This window comes from Amblyraja radiata, chromosome 28 (assembly GCF_010909765.2).
Source record: "Amblyraja radiata isolate CabotCenter1 chromosome 28, sAmbRad1.1.pri, whole genome shotgun sequence".
NCBI classification, from domain to species: Eukaryota; Metazoa; Chordata; class Chondrichthyes; order Rajiformes; family Rajidae; genus Amblyraja; species Amblyraja radiata.
Genome location: NC_045983.1, coordinates 35,775,238 through 35,797,615, shown reverse-complemented (window position 1 = coordinate 35,797,615; position 22,378 = coordinate 35,775,238). Strand labels below are relative to the sequence as shown.

The window sequence follows — 22,378 nt, the reverse complement described above, 5'->3', positions numbered from 1 at the left end:
AATCTGCCCCGTAATTAATTACTGGTGAAGTGCATCCACTCCATTAAACAGCCGTCCGTTACGTCCTCCTGCCCAGCCCAATGATCACCATCACTGTGTTGGTAACACACCCTCCCTCCTGGTCACTGTCACTGTCTCTGTCACTGGGTTCACATCCAGATCCACACAAACTGGGCCATACTCTGGTCATTCAGAGATGGGAAGATTAATCATCTGTCCCTTAGAGTCACACAGCACGGACTCAGGCCCTTCGGCCCAACTCGTTCATGCTGATCATCCACACCACTCCCATTTACCCGCGCTTGGCCTTCTGGCCCACCTCACGGAACATTCATGGCACAATGTCCTGGGCTGGTGCTGGTCATGTTGGGAGCTTGGCCTGATGGCCTGTTGGACAATAATTGGAACAGATAGATGATGACACTTTATTGTTGCCTGGATCTAGCTCGGTGTAGAGGAAGAGTCGCCATAAAGTTACAAAAGTACTCATCCCTTCTCTCCCCCTGCCCCACCCCCACACCGAGCCCCCCCTTAGTTCTCTCCCCCCTCCCCCCACACACACTGCTTCACCCGCTGTTTGCCTCGGCTGTCAAGAGTTTTATTGTCATGTTACCCAGATAGGACAATGACATTCTTGCTTGCTGCAGCACAACAGAATATAGTCAGCAAAATACAGAACAGATCAGTTCAATTCAATATACACATAAATAAAGAGATAATGTGCTGTTACAGTTCAGAGTTTGTTTGATGACGAGTTTAATAGCCTGATGGTTGTAGGGAAGAAGCTGTTCATGAACCTGGATGTTGCAGATTTCAGGCTCCTGTACCTTCTACCTGATGGTAGTGTAGAGACGAGTGTGTGGCCAGGATGGTGTGGGTCCTTCATGATGCTGGTGGGGAGATCAGAGCCGATGATGGACTGGGCAGTGTTTACTACTTTTTGTAGTCTGTTCCGCTCCTGGACGCTCGAGTTGCCGAACCAAGCCACGATGCAACCGGTCAGCATGCTCTTTACTGTGCACCTGTTGAAGTTCAAGAGAGTCCTCTTTGACAAACCGACTCTCCGTAATCTTCTCAGGAAGTAGAGGCGCTGATGTGCTTTCTTTATAATTGCATCAGTATTTAGGGACCAGGACCAATTCTTGACCCTTTCCACCATCGTCTCATTGATATAAACGGGACTGTGGGTCCCTATCCTACCCCTTCCGGTCCACAATCAGCTCCTTGGTTTTGCTGGTGTTGAGGGCCAGGTTATTGTGCTGGCACCATTTGATCAATCGGTCGATCTCACTTCTATAGTCTACCCGGTGGTGCATTGACACTACAGACACAGACGGGCACTAGGACCCGGTGGGGCAGTGACACTAGACACAGACGGGCACTAGGACCCAGTGACACTAGACACGGGCGGGCACTAGGACCCGGTGACATTAGACACAGACGGGCACTAGGACCCGGTGGGGCAGGGACACTAGACACAGACGGGCACTAGGACCCGGTGGGGCAGGGACACTAGACACAGACGGGCACTAGGACCCGGTGACATTAGACACAGACGGGCACTAGGACCCGGTGGGGCAGTGACACAGACGGGCACTAGGACCCAGTGACATTAGACACAGACGGGCACTAGGACCCGGTGGGGCAGTGACACTAGACACAGACGGGCACTAGGACCCGGTGGGGCAGGGACATTAGACACAGACGGGCACTAGGACCCGGTGACATTAGACACAGACGGGCACTAGGACCCGGTGACATTAGACACAGACGGGCACTAGGACCCAGTGGGGCAGTGACATTAGACACGGGCGGGCACTAGGACCCGGGGCTGCAGCGCCGGCGATTCTCCGCCAGGAAAACCATCTCCAACCATCAACAGCGGCGGCGGCGTCAGTGGCGGAGACACGGAGACTGAGACCGGGACCGGACCGGTCAGCGGCCGCAGGGAGAGTCCGGACAGCAGCAGACGGGGAGAGAGAGTCAGATTCGGACCGTGTCCGGAGGGAGAGGCCGGTCAGCGCGGACACTCCCTGAAGGGCAGCGGCGTTAACGCCCCCGGACCCTGGACCCTCTCTCTGCCCCCTTGACCCTCTCCTCCGGCCCCTCTCTCTGTCCCGGCCTCTCCGGCCTCTCCGGCCATGCCCGGCTACGACTACAAGTTCCTGGAGAAGCCGAAGCGCCGCTTCCAGTGTCCGCTCTGTAACAAACCGATGCGGGAACCCGTGCAAGTGTCGACCTGCGGCCACCGCTTCTGTGATACCTGCCTACAGGAGTTCCTCAGGTAATCCCCACACCCGGCGCCCACTCTACCTGTGTCTACACATGTGTGTGTGTACATGTGTGTGTATATGTGTGTGTGTACATGTGTGTGTGTACATGTGTGTGTGTACATGTGTGTGTGTATACATGTGTGTGTGTACATGTGTGTGTGTACATGTGTGTGTGTGTACATGTGTGTGTACATGTGTGTGTGTGTGTGTACATGCGTGTGTGTGTACATGTGTGTGTACATGTGTGTGTACATGTATGTGTGTACGTATGTGTGTGTACATGTATGTGTGTACGTATGTATGTGTACATGTGTGTGTGTACATATGTGTGTGTGTACCTGTGTGTGTGTGTGTACCTGTGTATACATGAGTGTGTGTGTACATGTGTGTGTATACATTACATGCGGTACATGCACCCCCCCCCCCTTAGTTTTCTCCCCCTCCCCCACATAATGTGTGTGTTTGTATCTGCGCTGCAATTGCAACTGTACACGGGTGGACCCGGGGGGGGGGGGGGGCACATGTACCGGGGATTTACCGGGGTACCGGGGGGGGGATGTGTAACCCGCCTGTGTTTCCACTGCGGGATTCTCCGGTCAAGTTTCCTGTAACTCGCTGCGGTTGTTGTTCGTGGAGCCCGGGGTCGGGGTCCGGGAGCGGTCACTCTGCGGGTCAGAGCTACCTGTTGCCTCGGGACCGGCGGCCGGGTCAGGTCGTGAAGGGGGCCAGGGTCGAGGTCAGACCGTGTCCGGAGCCGCTGCCCATCGCCCCGGGTCTGATTGCGGTCAAGGGCCGGGTCCCGGTGGATTAGAATCGCTCACACCGGCCCATGGTCGTTGCACCGGGACAGAGAGACTCACCCCGGGCACGGTGTGTGTGGGTGTGTGTGTCCTAGTGAGTGTGTGTCCCAGTGTGTGTGTGTGTGTGTGTGTGTGTGTGTGACCCAGTGAGTGTGTCGGTGTGTGTGTCCCAGTGAGTGTGTGTGTGTGTCCCAGTGAGTGTGTGTGTGTGGGTGGGTGTCCCCAGTGAGTGTGTCGGTGTGTGTGTCCCAGTGAGTGTGTGTCCCAGTGTGTGTGTGTGTGTCCGTCCCAGTGGGTGTGTGTGTGTCCCAGTGGGTGTGTGTGTGTGTGTGTGTGACCCAGTGAGTGTGTCGGTGTGTGTGTCCCAGTGAGTGTGTGTGTGTGTCCCAGTGAGTGTGTGTGTGGGTGGGTGTCCCCAGTGAGTGTGTCGGTGTGTGTGTCCCAGTGAGTGTGTGTGTGTGTGTGTGTCCGTCCCAGTGGGTGTGTGTGTGTCCCAGTGGGTGTGTGTGTCCCAGTGGGTGTGTGTGTCCTAGTGAGTGTGTGTGTGGGTGGGTGTCCCCCAGTGAGTGTGTCGATGTGTGTGTCCCAGTGAGTGTGTGTCCCAGTGAGTGTGTGTGTGTGTGTCCCAGTGAGTGTGTGTCCCAGTGAGTGTGTGTCCCAGTGAGTGTGTCCCAGTGTGTGTGGGTGCCTTGAGTGTGAGTGCGGGTGCATTTGTCTCCCCTCTCTATTCTTTCCCGCCCCCCCTAATCTCCCCCCTCTCTTCCGTGGGGAAGTGTGTGTAAGTGTGTGCGTGCAAGTGTGTGCGTGTGTAAGTGTGTGTGTGATCTGTAACCCCTCCCCCTCTCCCCCCCGCTGCTGTAATGTGTTTATGAATGAATGAGCCGACTGTATCTGTTCTGCCTGTTTACTGGGTGCGTTTCCCCAGACGATGATATTTGCTGGTGGTCGGGCAGCGGATGAGCTCGAATGCTGGTTTCTGTTGAGTTTATTGTCACGTGTACTGAGGTACAGTGAAAAACTTATGTTGCGAGCTATCCAGTCAGTCTAAAGACAACACATGATTACAATCGAGCCGTCCACAGTGTATAGATACATGATGAGGGAAGAACGTTTGATGCAAGGTAAAGCCAGTAATGTCCGATCAAGGATAGTCCGAGGGTCACCCTGTTGCCCAGTGGGGTGGGGGCGGGTGGGTCGTGGGAGGGGGTGGGTCGTGGGGGGCGGGTGGGTCGTGGGGGGCGGGTGGGTCGTGGGGGCGGGTGGGTCGTGGGGGCGGGTGGGTCGTGGGCCAGAGGGTGATGAGCGAACCTTGCACCAGGACCTTGCACGAGGGTCTGACACAAGTACCTTGCACCAGGACCTATCACTGGGACCTGTGCAGGCACCTGCCCCGTGGGATGGGAACCAATGAGTCTAGACAAAGCGAGTTGTTGCTGCTGTTAGTCTGGGGGCGATGTCTGTCAGTGGTCCATGGAAAACCACAGCAATCCCCGCTCCGACTTCAGCCAATATTGGCCCTGAACAGAGTCTACCCTGGATTCAGCGCCAACTCTCCCCCTCCCCCGCTCTCCCCCTCCCCACCCTCCCTGACGAGGCCAAATCTAATTTGAACACAATCACACTCTGATCTGACAATTTGCATGTTCCGTGGGTGCTCGGGTTACAAAGGTGGTTCACATGAGGTGACATCTAGAGATGAAATCTATTGGACGTTTACAGCGGTGGCTTCATGTAACGCTACCGTCCTTGGACATTTGGTGCTGCGTCTGACATGGAAATGTCAAACCTCACCTCCTCTTAGATCTGAAGATAGACACAGAGTTCTGGAGTAACTCAGCGAGTCTAGACAACATGGATAGGTGACGTTTCGGGTCAAGACCTTTCTTCAGGCTGAGAGTCAGGGGAAAGGGAAACGAGAGATATAGACGGTGATGTAGAGAGATCGGCGGTGGGCTAGGTGAGAACGAGTTACTGACGATGAGACTCAACAAGACGACTTTGAAACGATTACAACTTGGTCAGATTGAGGCCAAATACAAATTGGAGGAACAGCATCTCTTATTTCGCTTGGGCAGCTTACAGCCCAGCGGAATGAATATTGATTTCTCTAACTTCAAGTAACCCTTGCACTCCCCCTTTCTCCATCCCCCACCCCAGTCGCACCAGCTTCAAAGTCGTCTTGTTTAGTCTCATTGTCTGTAACTTGTTCTCACCTAGACCACAGCCAGCAACGGCCCGGTTCCTATATCATCATTATGTTATTGCAATCTTTCATTCATTTGTTCTTTATCTCTCTATATCACCATCTATCTCTTGTTTCCCTTTCCCCTGAAGAAGGGTCTCGACCTGAAACGTCACCCATTCCCTCTCCAGAAATGCTGCCTGTCCTGCTGAGTTACTCCAGCATTTTGTCTGTCTTCAGTTTAAACCAACATCTGCAGTTCCTCCTCACACAGCCTGTAAAATATTCAGGAATGTGCTGTGTACATAATTCCTGCAGCTCCGACCACGGAATCAAACCTCTCTATGTTCTTGTTCTAGTAAAGTAAAAATAGCCACACGTGTTCTGTTGAAGTTACTGCCCACCCTCCCTCACCCCCGCTCACCCCCCCCTCACCACCCCCCCCCCCCCGCTCACCCCCCCCCCCTCACCACCCCCCCTCACCACCACCCCCCCTCACCAACATCCCCCCTCACCACCACCCCCACTCACCACCACCCCCCCCTCACCAACATCCCCCCTCACCACCACCCCCCCCTCACCACCACCCCCCCCTCACCACCACCCCCCCTCCTCACCACCCACCCCCGCTCACCATCCCCCCCTCACCACCCGCCCCCCCCTCACCACCACCCCCCCCCTCACAACCACCCCCCACCCTCACCACCACCCAGTCCCATCCTGACTACGGGTGCTGTCTGTACGGAGTTTATATGTTCACCCCGTGACTGCGTGGGTTTGCTCCGGGAGCTCCGGTTTCCTCCCACACTCCAAAGACGTGCAGGTTTGTTGGTTAATTGGTTTCTGTAAATTTGTAAATTGTCCCTAGTGAGTGTAGTATAGTGTTAGTGTGCGGGGATCGCTGGTCAGCACGGACTCGGTGGGCCGAAGGGCCTGTTTCTGCGCTATATCTCTAAACTACACTAAACTGATAAAGGGCATGTGATTGGGATCAGTCTGTAGAAAGGTCTCGACCCGAAACGTCACCCATTCCCTCTCTCCACAGATGCTGCCTGTCCCGCTGAGTTACTCCAGCACTTTGTGTGATTGGGCCGGGCAAGGACAGGAGCGTCTGGCTGTTGTTGACGTGCGGTTCTTGTTCCATTGACTTTCAAGGTGACCTGTTCCCCGGACCAGGGCATCTGGGGAGCAGCCAGGTGTTGCAGCAATGTGCTCACCTGTCACCTCACCTGTCACCTCACCTGTTACCTGTTATTCTTGTGGATCCTTAAAGCAAACTCAATTCTCAACGGGCATTCACCGCAATTATGTCAGCGGCCAGAAATACCTGAGAATACGCGTCAGATCACCCTGAGCACCAATGGAATCGCTCACAGCTGAACCATGTGGTAAAGGACATAACTTTTAAACCATTACTCGAAACACAAATACAATGATATTTGAGATTAGTTGAAGGTTCTGTTACACAAGTATTTCAAAACAATAGATGTCTATTGTGACATAAGTTGTAGATGTGAGTGGCTGATGCAGGGAATGTTGATTGCTGGAGTCAGGGGAGGTTGTTAGACCAGAATAGTAGCTTGAAGCACGGAGCGTGCAAACAATGTACGTCACTTCCTGCTCCTCATTGCAGTGAAACTGTCTGCAAATTCCTAACGTGCCCACCTGCACACTGCCCACCTGCACACTGCCCACCTGCACACTGCCCACCTGCACACTGCCCACCTGCACACTGCCCACCTGCGCACTGCCCACCTGCCCACTGCCCACCTGCGCACTGCCCACCTGCGCACTGCCCACCTGCGCACTGCCCACCTGCGCACTGCCCACCTGCGCACTGCCCACCTGCACACTGCACACTGCCCACCTGCACACTGCCCACCTGCGCACTGCCCACCTGCACACTGCCCACCTGCGCACTGCACACTGCACACTGCACACTGCCCACCTGCACACTGCCCACCTGCACACTGCCCACTGCCCACCTGCGCACTGCCCACCTGCACACTGCCCACTGCCCACCTGCACACTGCCCACCTGCACACTGCCCACCTGCGCACTGCACACTGCACACTGCACACTGCCCACCTGCACACTGCCCACCTGCACACTGCCCACCTGCACACTGCCCACCTGCACACTGCCCACCTGCGCACTGCACACTGCACACTGCACACTGCCCACCTGCACACTGCACACTGCCCACCTGCACACTGCCCACCTGCACACTGCACACTGCCCACCTGCACACTGCCCACCTGCGCACTGCACACTGCCCACCTGCACACTGCCCACCTGCACACTGCACACTGCACACTGCACACTGCCCACCTGCACACTGCCCACCTGCACACTGCCCACCTGCACACTGCCCACCTGCACACTGCCCACCTGCACACTGCCCACCTGCGCACTGCCCACCTGCACATTGCCCACTGCCCACCTGCGCACTGCCCACCTGCACACTGCCCACCTGCACACTGCCCACCTGCGCACTGCCCACCTGCACACTGCCCACCTGCGCACTGCCCACCTGCGCACTGCCCACCTGCACACTGCCCACCTGCGCACTGCCCACCTGCGCACTGCCCACCTGCGCACTGCCCACCTGCGCACTGCCCACCTGCGCACTGCCCACCTGCGCACTGCCCACCTGCGCACTGCCCACCTGCGCACTGCCCACCTGCGCACTGCCCACCTGCACACTGCCCACCTGCACACTGCCCACCTGCACACTGCCCACCTGCACACTGCCCACCTGCGCACTGCACACTGCACACTGCCCACCTGCACACTGCCCACCTGTGCACTGCACACTGCCCACTGCACACTGCCCACCTGCACACTGCCCACCTGCACACTGCCCACCTGCACACTGCCCACCTGCGCACTGCCCACCTGCACACTGCCCACCTGCACACTGCCCACCTGCACACTGCCCACCTGCACACTGCCCACCTGCACACTGCCCACCTGCACACTGCCCACCTGCACATTGCCCACTGCCCACCTGCGCACTGCCCACCTGCACACTGCCCACCTGCACACTGCCCACCTGCACACTGCCCACCTGCACACTGCCCACCTGCACACTGCCCACCTGCACACTGCCCACTGCCCACCTGCGCACTGCCCACCTGCGCACTGCCCACCTGCACACTGCCCACCTGCACACTGCCCACCTGCACACTGCCCACCTGCACATTGCCCACTGCCCACCTGCGCACTGCCCACCTGCGCACTGCCCACCTGCACACTGCCCACCTGCACACTGCCCACCTGCACACTGCCCACCTGCACACTGCACACTGCCCACCTGCGCACTGCCCACCTGCGCACTGCCCACCTGCACACTGCCCACCTGCACACTGCACACTGCCCACCTGCACACTGCCCACCTGCCCACTGCCCACCTGCACACTGCCCACTGCCCACCTGCACACTGCCCACCTGCGCACTGCCCACCTGCGCACTGCCCACTGCCCACCTGCACACTGCCCACCTGCACATTGCCCACCTGCGCACTGCCCACCTGCACACTGCCCACTGCCCACCTGCGCACTGCACACTGCACACTGCCCACATTATCCTGCACACGTCAGTGACAGTTTACAATTTTTATTCAAAGCCAATTAACCTGTAAACCTGTACGTCTCTAGAATGTGGGAGGAACTCACGCGGTCACACGGAGAATGTTCTGGAAGGTGCTCGAGGGGGCGGATGTCACGGGGGGGGGGGGGGGTTCCCCAGCCCCACCTTGCATGTCTACAGCACCCTGACCCATGCCTGTGTCGGTCATTTACGGTGCTCCGGTTTCCTCCCACATCCCAATGGTGTGCAGTTTGTAGGTGAATCAGCCCCTCTGTAAACTGTCCCTAGTGTCGGGAGTGGATGAGAAGGGCCGATATCATAGACCTAGTGTGTGAATGGGTGATCGATGGACAGCACGGACTCGGTGGGCTGAAGGGCTTGTTCTCGTGCTGGATCTCTAATACAATATACAAGGACTGTACACCCCCCCCCCCCCCCCCCTGTGAGGAGAAGACCTTGTCGTCTCTGGGGAGTGGGGCCGTGGTTGGAATCCCTGACCCTGGGGTCAGCGGGGACTCAGGGTGTCCGACCCTTCCACTGACCCTCTGGCATGTGATCCATCGTCTCTCAACCCTTCACTTTAAACCCATGTCCTCTGGTCCTCGATTCCCCTACTTTGGGCAAGAGACTCTGTGCATCTACCCAATCAATTCCTCTCAGGATTTTGTACAAAATCTCATGATTTTGTGGTCGGTGTGGACTAGTCGGGCCAAAGGGCCTGTTTCCACACTGTGACTATAACGCCAGGCCCTCTTGTCCAAAAGCCCTTGATCAGAAGTGTGTAAGGAGGAACTGCAGATGCTGGTTTACACCGAAGAAAGACACAACATGCTGGAGTGACTCATGAGTTACTCCAGCACTCTGTGAAACATCACCTATCCATGTTCTCCACAGATGCTGCCTGACCCACTGAGTTACTCCAGCACTCTGAAACGTCACCTATCCATGTTCTCCACAGATGCTGCCTGACCCGCTGAGTTACTCCAGCTTTTTGTTCCTTCATCTGCCTTGGGTCCAATTTCTGGATGTTGTACGTCAGTGCGGACAGATGTGCGGACAGATGTGTGAGCTGTTGATGTGAGGTTGGCTGAGCGGAGGGAAGTGTGAATGTGTGAATAAGTACCAGGCCGTTCGTAGACTGCCTGAAGCAAAGCCGTCAGAGGTGGAAGGGTGTACGTGTGGCGAGTGTGGAGGTGGACATAGGTAGAGGGAAGGCAGGAGAGGATCACAGTGATTGACCCACCTGTCAACAGGTACCTGAAGCCTCTCCTCAAGTCAGGACAAGAAATCACAAGCAGTGTTTGCATTTCAAGTCTACTTTATCTTTGTCCAGAGGTGGAACTAAACCAATGGTTTTCTTAACATAATGTTTAACTTTAGTAGAGTTGTGGGAAGATGCATCAGGGAAACGGGTCCTTCAACCCCTCAAATCCATGCTAGCCATTTAGCACCCATTTATCATAAGGTCATAAGTGATAGGAACAGAATTAGGCCATTCGGCCCATCAAGTCTACTCCACCATTCAATCACGGCTGATCTATCTCTCTCTCCTAACCCCATTCTCGAGCGGCAACATTTTGAAACAGTAATCCATGCCTTTATTACATCTAGGCTGGATTACTGTAACGCACTCTACTCTGGAGTCGCACGAGCTTCATTGGCTCGTCTCCAGCTTGTTCAAAATGCTGCCGCTCGCCTTTTGTCTGGAACTCGAAAGAGGGAGCACATTACGCCAATTTTGGCCTCCCTTCACTGGCTCCCAGTGCACTTTCGAGTTCATTTCAAAATTCTTTTATTTGTTTTTAAATCGTTGAATGGGCTCGCCCCGCCTTACCTCTCTGAGCTGCTCCACCTATATGCTCCTGCCCGGTGCCTCAGGTCAGCTGATCAGCTGCTCCTGGAGGTACCAAGGTCTAAGCGGAAGCTCAGAGGGGATAGAGCCTTTTCTGTTGCTGCTCCGGCACTATGGAACACCCTGCCGTTGCACATCAGACAGGCCCCCTCACTGTCCATCTTCAAATCCTCCCTAAAAACACATTTTTATTCTTTGGCTTTCAACACTGGCTGAGGCATTGCTCCTGTTTTTAGTGCTTTTAATGTCTTTTAATTTTTAGTGTGTTTTTTTATAGTCCTTCGTTTTACGGTTTTTAATGGTTTTTAATTGTTTGTAATGGCTTTTTGTTCATGAGTTCTCATGTACAGCACTTTGTGGCAACTGCAGTTGTTTAAAGTGCTTTATAAATAAAGTTATTATTATTATTATTCTCCTGCCTTCTCCCCATGACCTCCGACACCCATGCTAATCAAGAATCTATCTCTCTGCCATAAAAAGATCCACTGATTTGGCCTCCACAGCCTCTGTGACGATGAGTTCCACAGATTCATCACCCTCTGACTAAAGAAATGCCTCCCCATCTCCTTCCAATAGGAACGTCCTTTAATTCTGGGGCTGAGCCCTCTAGTGCCACACTCTCCACTAGTGGAAACATCCTCTACACATACTCTATCCAGGCTTTTCACTATTCGTGATTCAATGTGATTATTTTTCAGTCTGTGACACACCATTAAAGGTTGAATCTTACTCAATCCTCCCTCCACCACACGTGATGATGTTGACATTAGCTGGGCAGTAACCCCAACGGGTGGATGTCTCAGTATCTTTGCCCAAACTTGTTGCATTCATTAAAAAGCTTCAATGTCAAGAGAAGGCCCAACCCTGTTGTGATCAGGACTGTACCGATCTACACATACCTGTACACAGTGCCCACCTGACTGGCTTGCAGAGACCCTAAACGTCACCTATCCATGTTCTCCACAGATGCTGCCTGACCCGCTGTGTTACTCCAGCACTCTGTGAAACGTCACTTATCCATGTTCTCCACAGATGCTGCCTGACCCGCTGAGTTACTCCAGCACTCTGTGTCGGTTTGTGTGGTGTCTGCAGTGTTTTAAACTTGCTCACTTTGTTGGCCTGATGAATCATGACAAATTGCGATGATCTTTGGCAGTGTTTGGCAATTTGTGGCTTCTTATTTAATAGCTGAAGTGTGGTCCTGACTCCTGTAAATTGTTACTGGCAGCAACAAGAGACACAACGATCAACTTGTGTGCCAACCCTGTACACATTGAATTGTAAAACTGAGGAGCATCTCTCCAGAGTGACTGAGTAATCCATCATTATCCAGATGTCACAGAGTGATACATTGTGGAAACAGGCCCTTCAGCCCAATCTGCCCACACCGACCAACATGTCCCATCTACACGTTCCACCTGCCTGCGTTAGGCCCATATCCCACCAAATCTGTCCTATCCATGTATCAGTCTAACTGTTTCTTAAATGTTGGGATAGTCCCAGCCTCAACTACCTCCTCTGGCAGCTTGTTCCATACACCCACCACCCTCTGTGAAAAAGTAACCTCTCAGATTCCTATCAAATCTTCCCCCCCTCACCATAAACCCACATCCTCTAGTCCTCGATTCCCCTACTTTGGGCAAGAGACTCTGTGCATCTACCTGATGATTTTATACACCTCTGTAAGATCTCCCCTCACCCTCCTGCGCTCCATGGAATGAAGCCCTTTCCTATGTTTGTTGGCTGCATTGAGGACTCCAGGACTGAGTTTGTTGGGTGATGTTCACTGTACTGTGGGTTGGCTGGAAGACAGACGTCTGCTTGTGACCTGCCCATGTTGAGGGGGTGTCTGATACAGTAACAGGCCGGACGGACTCACAACACCAGGTCACAGGTTCAATCCTGACCATGGATGCTGCCGGTGTGGAGTCTGCCAGTGCAGGGTCTCCTCCCACATCCCTCCAGACGTCTGGTGCAGCGGGTAGAGCTGCTGTCGCACAGCGCCAGAGACCCGGGTTCAATCCTGACTACGGGTGCTGTCTGTACGGAGTTTGTACGTTCTCTCCGTGACCTGCGTGGGTTTTTTCCAGGTGCTCAGGTTTCCTCCCACACTCCAAATGCGTGTAGGTTTGTAGGTTAATTGGCTTGGTGTATGTGTAAATTGTCCCTAGTATGTGTGTAGGGTAGTGTTCGAGTGTGAGGATCGCCGGTCAGCACAGATGGGCCGAAGGGCCAGTTTCCGTGCTGTATGTCTAAACTACAACTAACCATTGTGCCGAGGCTTATACACATTGCTGGGTTGGAAACTGTATTTGAACGATAGCTGTTGTTTTTCTTGTATTTATCCTTCAGTAACACAAGCAACAAGACATTATCTGCTCCGTTTGTCTGCTGCTATTCGTGGGCTGGAGCTGTGTGTAAATTAGCCGTCCTGTCTCTATCACAGCATTGACTACCAGCTAGAAGTGATTCCCTGGCAGTTCCGTGCTTTACCAAGAACATAAAAGACCCAATATAAGTCAGTCATTAGATTGAAACATAAACGTGTAATTCTCTTGATGCGGCGGGTACTCATCAATAATATTAAATGCTGGATGTTTAACAAAATTATTCCATTTTGTTTTGGCCTCGCGTTCAAATAACTCACTTGACTTTGGACGAGGTGACACGTTTTGTTCGAGGTGGTTTTCCTGGCATGTGCAGGTTATGGTAGCTGGGATAAACTGCCCCTCCACACAGGATCAAGCCCTCCCTCTCCCCCGAGCCTGAGGAAGGGTCTCGACCTGAAACCTCACCCATTCCTTCAATCCTGAGGTGCTGCAGATGTTAGATGTGCAATCTATACGTAGGCAATAGACAATAGGTGCACGAGTAGGCCATTCGGCCCTTCGAGCCGGCACCGAAGCTGCTGTCTCCAACTATTGACCAATCTTCAGTTTCCACATTGTCCAACTCAAATTGGTGGTGCAGCGGGTAGAGCTGCTGCCTCACAGCGCCAGAGACCCGGGTTCCATCCTGACTACGGGTGCTGTCTTTATGGAGTTTGTACGTTCTCCCCGTGACCTGCGTGGGTTTTCTCCGGGTGCTCCGGTTTCCTCCCACACTCGAAAGACGTGCAGGTTTGTACGTTAATTGGCTTGGCTTGGTGTGTGTGTGTGTGTGTGTGTGTGTGTGTGTGTGTGTGTGTGTGTGTGTGTGTGTGTGCGCGCGTGCGTGCGTGCGTGTGTGTGTGTGTGTGATAGAACTAATGTGAATGGGTGATCGCTGGTCAGCACGGATTTGGTGGGCTGGACTGCACGGTTATGATGGGCTGAAGGGCCTGTTTCCAGGCTGAGGTTCAGTCTGTCCCGTGAGAGTAACAGGCATGATTAATAACAAGGTGAGATAGCACAGGGGCCAGGTTGTGACAAAGGGCCTCTGGACTGAATGGGCTTCCCCCTCCCCTGGTGCTATCACAACAGCAACATCGCTGACTTTGTTATCCAGGGATGAATGATCGGGAGATATCACCTCTGCAGCTGGTGAATCTAAATTAAATTGTAAAGTATAATCCGCAATAATTTTTTTGTTTTTGTTTTTGTTTTTGTGTTTTTTTTTGCTTATTTTATTAGAAGTTTATACAGTACAAAACAGTACAGTGGAACCTAATTTTTGGTGCCAACTATGTCATACCGTAATCCATTCTATGTACAACCTCTACTTTTATGTTTTGAGAAGGAAGTAAGCAAGACAAGAAAAAGAAAACAATAGAAAGGGGAAAAAGAGGAAAAATAGATGGTAGAGAATAGAAAAACGTGAAGTGTGTATATATATAAAAAAGAAAAAGTGGAAAGTAGAAATAGGAAAGAAGGCCCCTTAAAAGAGAAATTTTCAAATATTAATTGGGAGATGTAGATCTATCCGCGGCATGAACTGAAATCAGCAATCTTTACTGTACCGCTGCATCACATGATTCCAAAAAGTCGATGAAATAATAATAATAATACATTTTATTTATGGGCACCTTTCAAGAGTCTCAAGGACACCTTACAAAAATTTAGCAAGTAGAGGAAAAACATGTAAGGGGAATGAAATAAATAGTAGAGACATGACTAGTACACAAAGTAAAGACAGAATTCAATTCAAAACACAATATGAGGCAATTAATGCACAGATGAAAAGGGAGGGGGACGTGGGGCTAAGGATAGGCAGAGGTGAAGAGATGGGTCTTGAGGCGGGACTGGAAGATGGTGAGGGACACGGAATTGCGGATCAGTTGGGGGAGGGAGTTCCAGAGCCTGGGAGCTGCCCTGGAGAAGGCTCTGTCCTCAAAACTGCGGAGGTTGGACTTGTGGATGGAGAGGAGACCGGCTGATGTGGATCTGAGGGACCGTGAGGGTTGGTAGGGGGAGAGGAGGTCAGTGAGATATGTGGGGGCCAGATGGTGGAGGGCTTTGTAGGTGAGGATCAGGATTTTGTAGGTGATCCGGTGGGAGATGGGAAGCCAGTGAAGTTGTTTGAGGACTGGAGTGATGTGATGCCAGGATTTGGTGTGGGTGATGAGTCGGGCGGCTGCGTTCTGGACCAGTTGGAGTCGGTTGATGTAGGTGGAGCTGATGCCAAGGAGAAGTGAGTTGCAATAGTCCAGTCGGGAGGAGATGAAGGCATGGATGAGTCTTTCAGCAGCAGGAGGTGAAGCAGATGAAAGGAGACCAACTCCTTAAGAATTGGTCATATCTATCTATTAGTCGGAGTCTCATTTCTTCAAGGCGTGCTATGTCCATCATATTCCTAATCCACATTTTAACAGTTGGTATGGTTGTATTTTTCCAAAATTTAAGTATCAATTGGTTCCAATTATTAACCCATAATTTAAAAAAAGTTTTGGTCTTTATTTAAATTGATATATTCTACTATTATTCCAAATATAATCCATTCCGTATTAGGTTCTATTGTGGACTTGAAAAGCTTTGTAAATATATCAAATATATCGCTCCAAAATTTATTCAACTTTGTGCATCCTACAAATGAATGTGTTATATTAATCCGCAATAATAAATGACCATGAAGCGACTGGTTTCTGGTAAAAGGCAAAAGGCAAAAGGTCGACCACCTAGTTCATTCACTCCAGTCGTTTATCCACATTGGCCTCTCCCCCCCAACCCCCCCCCCCCTGGCTGGAGATACTGTTTAGTTTCGAGATACAGCGTGGAAACAGGCCCTTCAGCCCATCGAGCCCGTGCTGGCCAGCGATCCCTGACCACTAACTACCTGCTGGTCCACTCTGGTTTCATGCTCTGTTGTCTTGCACTGTGAACCTTCACGTTTACATTGGAGCCGCTGCTTTTGCATAACCGTGGGGATTGATCCAGCTCCAACTTTCTCCTTTCACTGGACCAACTGCAAATGCAAATACAATACAATACCGTTTATTTGTCATTTGAACCTCACATGAGGTTCAAACAAAATTTGGTTTCTGCAGTCATACAAGAAAAGAACCAAGACACACACCAACACAATTTACACAAACATCCATCACAGTGAATCTCCTCCTCACTGCGATGTAAGGGCCCTGCTCCGGGTCTTGATGTTGGAGCCCCCGGCGGGCGCTAGCAAGTCCGCGGCCATTTAAAGCCGCACCGGGCGATGTAAGGCCCCGCTCCAGGTCACTCTCAACCCCGCAATTCGAGCGGGAGAAGTCGCCGTTGCCGGTGCCCCGCAAAGCGGTCTCCCACCGGGGACCCGCGAGCTCCCGGTGTCACCATCCACCGGAGTCGGGTCGCAGCAGCGAGCCACCGCAGCTCTCCACGCTCCGAAGCCGGCCAGCTCCACGATGGTAGGTCCGCAGCTCCGCCGACTCCGCGACTTGAGCCCCCAGGTCGTTCCGGTTGGAGGCCGCTCCACGGTGCTAGGCCCCAACGACAATGGAGACCCGACAGGGAAAAGGTCGGGTCCCCGTACAGGGAAGAGATTTAAAAGTTTCCCCACCCACTCCCCGCCCCCCACACATACACATTTAAAAACCCACTACAAACAATACCCTCAACGGGACAAAAAAATAAAAAAAGACAGACAGACTGCAGAGGTCGCTGCGACGTCGGTCGTGCAGCCAACCCACTATATCTCATTCTCCACATTATTCCTTCTACAGAACAAACTGTAAGAGACAAACACTATTCCCGTCAGAATATCGTGCCCACTGCGAGCGTGGAGAATCGTTACATCATCAGTCATAGGAGCAGAATTAGGCCATTCAGCCCATCAAGTCTACTCCATCATTCAATCATGGCTGATCTATCTCCCCCTAACCCCATACTGCTGACTTCTTCCCGTAACCCCTGACACCTGTTCTAGTCAACCTCCCTTCCCTTGACCCCATCTACAACTCACGCTGCCTCGGCAAGGCCAGCAGCATCATCAAGGACCAGTCTCACCCTGGCCACTCCCTCTTCTCCCCTCTCCCATCGGGCAAGAGGTACAGAAGTGTGAAAACGCACACCTCCAGATCCAGGGACAGTTTCTTCCCGGCTGTTATCAGGCAACTGAACCATCCTACCACAACCAGAGAGCGGTCCTGAACTACTATCTACCTCATTGGAGACCCTCAGACTATCTTTGATGGGACTTTGCTGGCTTTACCTTGCACTAAACATTATTAAGTTATCCTGTATCTGTACACTGTGATCGCTGGATTGCAATCATGTCTTTCCACTGACTGGTTAGAACACAACAAAAGCTTTTCGCAGTACCTCGGTACACGTGACAATGAGCCAGGTGACATTGTCTCTGCCCCTCTCTCTGTCCTTTGACAGCTCCATGCGTGAATAACACAATGGTGTGTATGGCACCAGACTGCATCTTAACAGAGCCATCAGTCCTCCTTGAACAAGGAGATTAAATTGTGTGTAATATGGGATTAGGCCTTTCTTTCCAACCAGGGTTTATCATTCATTTGATATTCAAGGCCTGGCAGTCGCTCTTGTGTGAAGCAGTGAAGTGGATCCTGATCCAGACGGAGATTGTGTCACTCTGTGACGGGGCCTTAGAGGTGATGTTAGTGTCCATCCGGTTTACATAGAGAGGTCAGATCGGGTCGTTAGCCAAAGAGACACTGCACTTGTCCTCATAATATGTAACGAGGCTCAAAGATTCCGTCCTTGCGAGGTTGTGTCCAATATGCTGACGCAAGGAACTGCAGGCGCTGGTTTACAATTTAAAAAAAAAGATGCAAAGTGCTGGAGTAACTCAGCGGGTCAGGAAGCATCTCAGGAGGGAATGGACAGTCTGAAGAAGGGTCTGGCCCGAAAAGTCACCTATCCATGTTCTCCACAGATGCTGCCTGACCCGCTGAGTTACTCCAGCACTCTGTGAAACGTCACCTATCCATGTTCACCACAGATGCTGCCTGACCCACTGAGTTACTCCAGCACTCTGTGAAACGTCACCTATCCATGTTCTCCACAGATGCTGCCTGACCCGCTGAGTTACTCCAGCACTCTGTGAAACGTCACCTGTCCATGTTCTCCACAGAAACTGAACTAAATCTTCACTGTACCCTATCCATCTTGACAATATCTTTCCTACAACATGGTTCCCAGAACAGAACACAATACTCAAAGTCTGAAGAAGGGTCTCGACCCGAAACGTCACCTATTCCTTCGCTCCATAGATTCTGCCTCACCAGCATTTTTGTCTACCTTTGATTTTTCCAGCATCTGCAGTTCTTTCTTAAACAATATCTAAACTATGTTTCTATGTTTCTAATATCTAAAGTGGTCTGCGGTTAACAATGGAGAGACAGGCATGTTTAGCTGAGAGCAGAGTTGGGTGTTGAAGGTGGAGTTTGGTGAACAGTTGGCATTGAGTGAAGCCCATTGTTACAGAGACCAGCACTTGGACAAAGGGCCTGATGGGATAAGTACAACCCACCCAGGTCATGTTAATTGGCACAGAGCTGGAGCTGCACACTCACTCAATAAAAACCGAAGATGGACACAAAATGCTGGAGTAACTCAGCGGGTCAGGCAGCATCTGTGGACAACATGGATAGGTGACGTCTATGTTAAGTTCATTGAGCGTCAGGTTTAACAGCGATTATTTTTATTTGAACTCCAGGAGATTATTCTGTGCATTTTAAATTTGCACGTGTGTTTTGGAAATCAGTCTTGCGTCACTTTCACGAGTCCAGCTTCAGGAGATGAAACTGTCGCAGAAACAAACATTTGTGCCGGGGCTGGAGGTGGGCAATATTTTGAGTAAATATTTCTAGCAGGTGTTGTCTTCCCCACCCTGTATCACCCAGACAACCAGGGTCTGCTTCAGGCAGGGTGGGTGGGGGCATCTCAGACACTGGAGATGTGTGGAGGCAGAGAGTCTCCCACACACTCACTTTGTGTAGTGTGGCCGTGTGGGTGTGTGTGTGTGGACGTGTGTGTGGGCGTGTGTGTGTGTGTGGGTGTGTGGCCGTGTGTGTGGGTGTGTGTGGACGTGTGTGTGTGGGTGTGTGTGTGGACGTGTGTGTGGGTGTGTGTGTGGACGTGTGTGTGGACGTGTGTGTGGGCGTGTGTGTGGGCGTGTGTGTGTGGTGGTTGTGTGTTGTGTGTGTTGTTTGTGTGGACGTTTGTTGTGACTGTTTGTGGTGCGGGTGTGTTGTGTGGGCGTTTGTGTTTGTTTGGGTTGGGTGTTTTGTGTGTTGGTTGTGTGGTGTGGACGTGTGTGTGGACGTGTGTGTGGGCGTGTGTGTGTGTGTGGGTGGGTGTGTGTGTGGGTGGGTGTGTGTTTGTGTGGGTGGGTGTGTGTGTGTGTGGGTGGGTGTGGGTAGGTGTGTGGGTGTGTGTGTGTGGGTGTGTGGATGGGTGTGTGTGTGTGTGTGGGTGTGTGACCGTGTGGGTGGGTGGGCGTGAGTGTGGGCGTGTGTGTGTTTGTGGTAGTGTGTGCACACATGTGAGTGCATGAGAGTGTGTATGACTGGGCGTGCAAGTCTGCGCGTGCATATGAGAGTGAGTGTGCATGAGTGTGCGTGCGAGTGTGGGTGTGCATGGGTGAGCGCGAGTGTGTGAGTGCGCGAGTGTGTGTGTGTGTGAGTGAGTGTGTGTGTGTGTGTGTGAGTGTGCATGCACATGTAGATGACCTGATGAGTTTAAGGAGCGTTGTGTTTGGGTGGGGCCAGTTCACTGCTGTGTGTAGAGATGCAGCAGAGATACGTGTGGGCTGCTGCACGCCCCCAGACTCCCCCCCCCCCCCCCACCCACAGTGTAATCTCCCCCTCCATCAGGGCTAGGTGTGAGGGGACGGGCAGGGCAGGGGAGGGGGCTGCATCTTCTGGTTTGTGGGGTGTTGATGTGAGTCGGGGGTTAGGGATTTTGTTGCCATCTACATCGTCACGAGGGCGGCACGGTGGTGCAGCGGGTAGAGCTGCTGCCTCACAGCGCCAGAGACCCGGGTTTCATCCTGACCACGGGTGCTGTCTGTACGGAGTTTGCACGTTCTCTCCATGACTGCGTGAGTTTTCTCCAGGTGTGTGTAGGATGATGTTAGTGTGCGGGGATCGCTGGTCGGTGCTGACTCGATGGGCCGAAGGGCCTGTTTCCACGCTGTATCTCTAAACTAAACACTAAAAACCAAGGCAGCAGGAAGTTGGCAACGATCTCTCCAGCTGGCGTGCATGAGGAATGAAAGGTTCAGCAGTTCCTGCATGAATGCTGAATGAGCCTGGTTGAGGGAAAGATCATTGTGAGTTCCAATAACTACCCCCTTCTCCCTGCCCGGATAGAAAACAAACGGCTCTTTTCCTGAATGACTAACAGCTTTATCTGTCTCTCTGAGCTCAACTCTGCTGTCCTTCATTAAGTCCCGTTGGCTCTGCAAGATTTCAAATCTTTATTGAGCAGCTAGATGTCCTGATACACAGAGTGTGCAGTGTGTGACTTAGTCAGGAATATTCGTTTCCTCTTGTTAAACAAATGTGCAAAGTGTTTGGATGAAGCGCGCTGTTTTATTTCCTGTAACATGAACCCCCTGCCCTGCTTTTATTCAACTTGTGAACCAAATCCTTTATTTAACGTTTGCTTCATTGAAGGCTCCTCACACACTGAGAACAGGGCAGAGGTATTACCCCAACACACTGCGCTCCATACAGTATTCAACAACAAGGGGTCGGCCATTTAGGACTGAGAGATGAGGAAAATCTTTTTCACCCAGAGAGTTGTGAATCTGGAATTCTCTGCCATAGAAGGCAGTGGAGGCCAATTCACTGGATGTTTTCAAGAGAGAGTTAGATTTAGTTCTTAGGGCTAACGGAATCAAGGGATGTGGGGAGAAAGCAGGAACGGGATACTGATTCTGGATGTTCAGCCATGATCATATTGAATGGTGATGCTGGCTCGATGGGCCGAATGGCCTACTCCTGCACCTATTTTCTATGTTTCTAAGACAGACACAAAAAGCTGGAGTAACTCAGCGGGTCAGGCAGCATCTGTGGAGAACATGGATAGGTGACGTTTCACAGAGTGCTGGAGTAACTCAGCAGGTCAGGCAGCATCTGTGGAGAACATGGATATACAACATTCAAGCCTTCATACAAAGGCGCACATCTAGCACCAGAGACCCGGGTTTGATCCTGACTACAGGCGCTGTCTGTACGGAGTTTGCACGTTCTCCCCGTGACCTGCGTGGGTTTTCTCCGGGTGCTCCGGTTTCCTCCCACACTCCAAAGACGTGCAGGTTTGTAGGTTAATTGGCTTCTGTAAATTGTCCCTAGAGTGTGTTGGATAGAACTAATGTTCGGGGATTGCTGGTCAGCACGGACTCGATGGGCCGAAGGGCCTGTTTCCATGCTGTATCTCTAAACTAAACTAAATAACCATTGCTTTTTTTCTGTGGCAGGTCAGTGGACGGGCACCTCTAACGTGACACATATGTTTATTAATTATACTGAGCTAATGGATAAATTAGAACCACTTATTAGTTTAGACTCAGAGTTCAGTTACATTACATGTTAAACTGTCTTAATCGGGCATATGGATGGGAAAATACTTTGGTGATCAATGTCGTTCAATGTGTGTTCCAGCATCTTCCCATCTACCTCACTAGAGACCCTCAGACTATCTTTGATCAGACTTTACTTGACTTTATCTTGCTGCAAACTTCATTTAGATTATTCCCTTCGTCATGTATCTGTACACGGTGGATGTGCAGTCTTTCCGCTGACTGGTTAGCACGCAACAAGAAAGTTTTTCACTCGGTACACGTGACAATAAACTAAACTGAAATGAACAAATAGAAAGCGCTGGTGTGCAGCAGTTACAGGATAAGAGAGGGGGGTGATCACATGTTTAAACTGTCCTGGATCTTGGGCATATTGATGGGAAAACATTGTTGATTAATGAGGCTCAATGTTTAGTCGGAGGGAACTGCAGATGCTGGTTTACACCAAATCAAAGTGCTGGATTAACTCAGCCTGAGGAAGGGTCTCGTCCCGAAACGTCACCCATTCCTTCTCTCCAGAGATGCTGCCTGTCCCGCTGAGTTACTCCAGCATTTTGTGCCTGTCTTCAGCTCAATGTTTAATTGATGTGTGTTCTGGCACCTTCTACCAACAGAGAGCCCTGGTGTGTTGCAGGCAGGCAGTGTGGGCTGCGTGGGACGTGCCGGAGCTGTGGGCAGTACACACCTTGCTGACCGAATGGTGCATCCATGCTGG

The 22,378-nt window shown here is 52.0% G+C and overlaps 1 protein-coding gene across 1 annotated transcript in view; it reads left to right on the top strand.

Annotated features, from left to right (window-relative positions):
- The first annotated feature begins 1,832 nt into the window (after window positions 1-1,832).
- The window catches only part of traf4 (TNF receptor associated factor 4), a 38,731-nt gene continuing 18,185 nt past the window's right edge, over window positions 1,833-22,378 (top strand). Inside the window, exon 1 of the mRNA XM_033046322.1 lies at window positions 1,833-2,284. Within this exon, the coding sequence (XP_032902213.1) occupies window positions 2,142-2,284 (143 nt within the window). The 5' untranslated portion in view covers window positions 1,833-2,141. The remainder of the gene's footprint in view (window positions 2,285-22,378) is intronic.